This window comes from Telmatherina bonti, assembly GCF_933228915.1.
Source record: "Telmatherina bonti genome assembly, chromosome: 23".
NCBI lineage: Eukaryota > Metazoa > Chordata > Actinopteri > Atheriniformes > Telmatherinidae > Telmatherina > Telmatherina bonti.
Genome location: NC_136632.1, coordinates 30,323,223 through 30,325,722, shown reverse-complemented (window position 1 = coordinate 30,325,722; position 2,500 = coordinate 30,323,223). Strand labels below are relative to the sequence as shown.

The following is a 2,500-nucleotide window of genomic DNA, read 5'->3' as shown; positions in this document are numbered from 1 at the left end:
GAGTTATTACCTGGGTTTCATCTCTCATGGTCCATCTGCCCAGTGGGCCGTGATCAAGACCCCTTTACATGAGTAAGTTCTGTTTATTACACATGCTCATTGTAACATCGCCATAACAACCAAATAAAACAAACTGTTGACCCAGCGATCAGTCCCCCTAAAACAAAATTCATGGCTCCTACAGCTTATGTTTTCACCACTGCGATGTCCAATGTGCCATTTGGCTGCCATAGTCCCAAAGGTACCCGGAGAACGTCTGGGCGCTATGATACGCGGACAGGTTGCCAGCAGCTAGTATGTCCCAGACGTTAGCAGCTGCTAACGTCAGAGCCCCCGGTGGTGGTTCCTGGTAAAACTCTTGCTCGCAGCTTGACTTTCTGTCTTTGTTCTGTCGTTCCTCACAGTCGGTTCAGTTTCCAGGGAAGAAAGTTTTTTTGATGAAGGACGCAGCTCCCCCTCCTCCGTCCTATAAAAAACTCCTGTCTTTTGTGTTCTGGATCTGGACGGATGAACCTGCGTTGCTAGGAGACAGAAAAAACAGTAGTTTAACATCAGAGAAGCTGGGCCAAGTCCAGAGAAGAAGAATCAGGTGACGAGATGGCGACAGCTGTTGATGACTGCAAACAAAAATGTTAAAAACAATTAAAAAAACTAAAATTTGAAAGTGAACTGAGGGATCTGCTGAGGTAAATTTAACTATTTATCAGCTTCTACTGTTAATTTCACTTTTTTACTTTCCTGACTCTGTCTTCTGCACCTGTTCAGGTGTGTCTGCACTACAACAAGGGTTCGGGTCATCACGGCAGCTGCACCTTCCAGGAGAACTGCACCAAAGTCCACCTGTGTCGGCACTTCATTCAGGACGGCTGCATGTTCGGACACAGATGTAAGCGACAGCACGCGGTGGACGAAGGTGGACGGAGGATGCTGGAGGAGCGGGGACTGGGCGGGGACATCATCGACAAGCTGCCCTATATCTACAGAAATGTCCATTATATTGCTTCTGCCACAGGTGAGGAGGAAACCAGCACACCTGGATCTGCAGCGTGCACATCTTCCGTCTTACAGCCTCCATCAGTTCAAATGGAATGGACACTCTGTCCCGAAGCTGGTCCAATGAGTCATCTTATGAACTTTAAAAACAGTTCAGAAGTGCAGAAAAATACCAGAAAATTTGCTGTGAGAACTGGACTCATCTGCACCTTCCCTCTTCCTGCTCGGTCTCATCATTTTCTTCTTCTTGTTTCAGAAATAAATCCTGACTGTAAATCTGCTCAGCCGGCCGAGACGAAGGACATCTGTCTACACTTCATCAGAAACAGCTGCAAGTTCCAGGGTGAGTCCACTTCCTGTTCTATTTTCTGTTCGACTTCCTGATCGTCCACCAGGTGGCAGTAAAGCACAACGCTTCCAGCTCCTGGTTGGGAGATAAAGCTGTGGCTCTCGAGGTGGTTTTGCAGGTGGTTCTGAGGTGGTTTTGTGGAAGTTAGATTTGATCAAGGTCAACTTCTGCATCTGGTAAACAATTATATCTGTTGATGTAACATAGCAACTATAATAAGATCACCAGAGCTGCATCCTTCAACAGATTGGCGAGCCAGCTAGGAGACTCCTGGCTGGCTCGCCAATCTGTTGTGGATAATTTGTATTCTATTGATGCTACAGAGAGGACACGGCAGCAGGCGATGATGGCAGGAAGAGACTATATTTATTACAGACTAACACAGCATCAGTGTGACAAAGGGGAAGGCCTTCTTCAGGAGAAAGCCAGTCATTTATATAGGGCTCATCCCTAGAGCCACACTTCTTTACATGGGCAGGCATGTCACAAGTTGCTAATTATACACTGTCCAAGCTGACTGGTGATGCTGATAGAGTTGCTATGTTACATCAACAGATATCATTGTTTACCAGGTGCAGAAGTTGACCTTGATCAGATCTAACTTCCACAGTTTTGCAGGTGGTTCTGACGTGGTTTTGCAGGTGGTTTTGGTTTTTCTTATGAGGTCCAAACTCTGAATGCCTATTGAAATTCAAGAGTTTATTCTTCTTATTCTTTTCTTAAAGGAGTTGCCGTTTTGGGGACTTGAACCGACTTGAAAACTCACCAAACTCGTCCTAAGGCTTTCATCTCACTGACACCAAATATGGTCATCATAGATATGATGCCAGTCCCATCCAGACCATATGCACATGTTAATAATTGGATTATAAGTTAGCTACACTCCCTGGTGACCGGAGGTGTTATTTTCCAAATTTGGCCAGACAGCAGTAGACAAGTTAGTAAAGAGATCCAGAGAAAAGCGTTGTTCTACGATGCAGGGCGGGACCGTGACGCCATGACATCATGAATCACTATAAATCGCTCAATTTTGAACTGATTAGTATAAAACTTACATGGATTGATCAGGGTCCAGTCCTGTACAGATTCATATGACCATTTCCGGTTTAGGCCTAAGCCCCGGCCATTGTCAACAGTAAGTGTTATATTATATTCTCC

The 2,500-nt window shown here is 45.4% G+C and overlaps 1 protein-coding gene across 1 annotated transcript in view; it reads left to right on the top strand.

Moving 5' to 3' along the window:
• The window catches only part of parp12b (poly (ADP-ribose) polymerase family, member 12b), a gene marked incomplete at its 5' end in the record, with an annotated part of 18,492 nt that overhangs the window by 13,822 nt on the left and 2,170 nt on the right, over nucleotides 1-2,500 (top strand). The window contains 2 exons of the mRNA XM_079263435.1: nucleotides 766-1,012; nucleotides 1,250-1,336. Of these exons, the coding sequence (XP_079119561.1) occupies nucleotides 766-1,012; nucleotides 1,250-1,336 (334 nt within the window). The remainder of the gene's footprint in view (nucleotides 1-765; nucleotides 1,013-1,249; nucleotides 1,337-2,500) is intronic.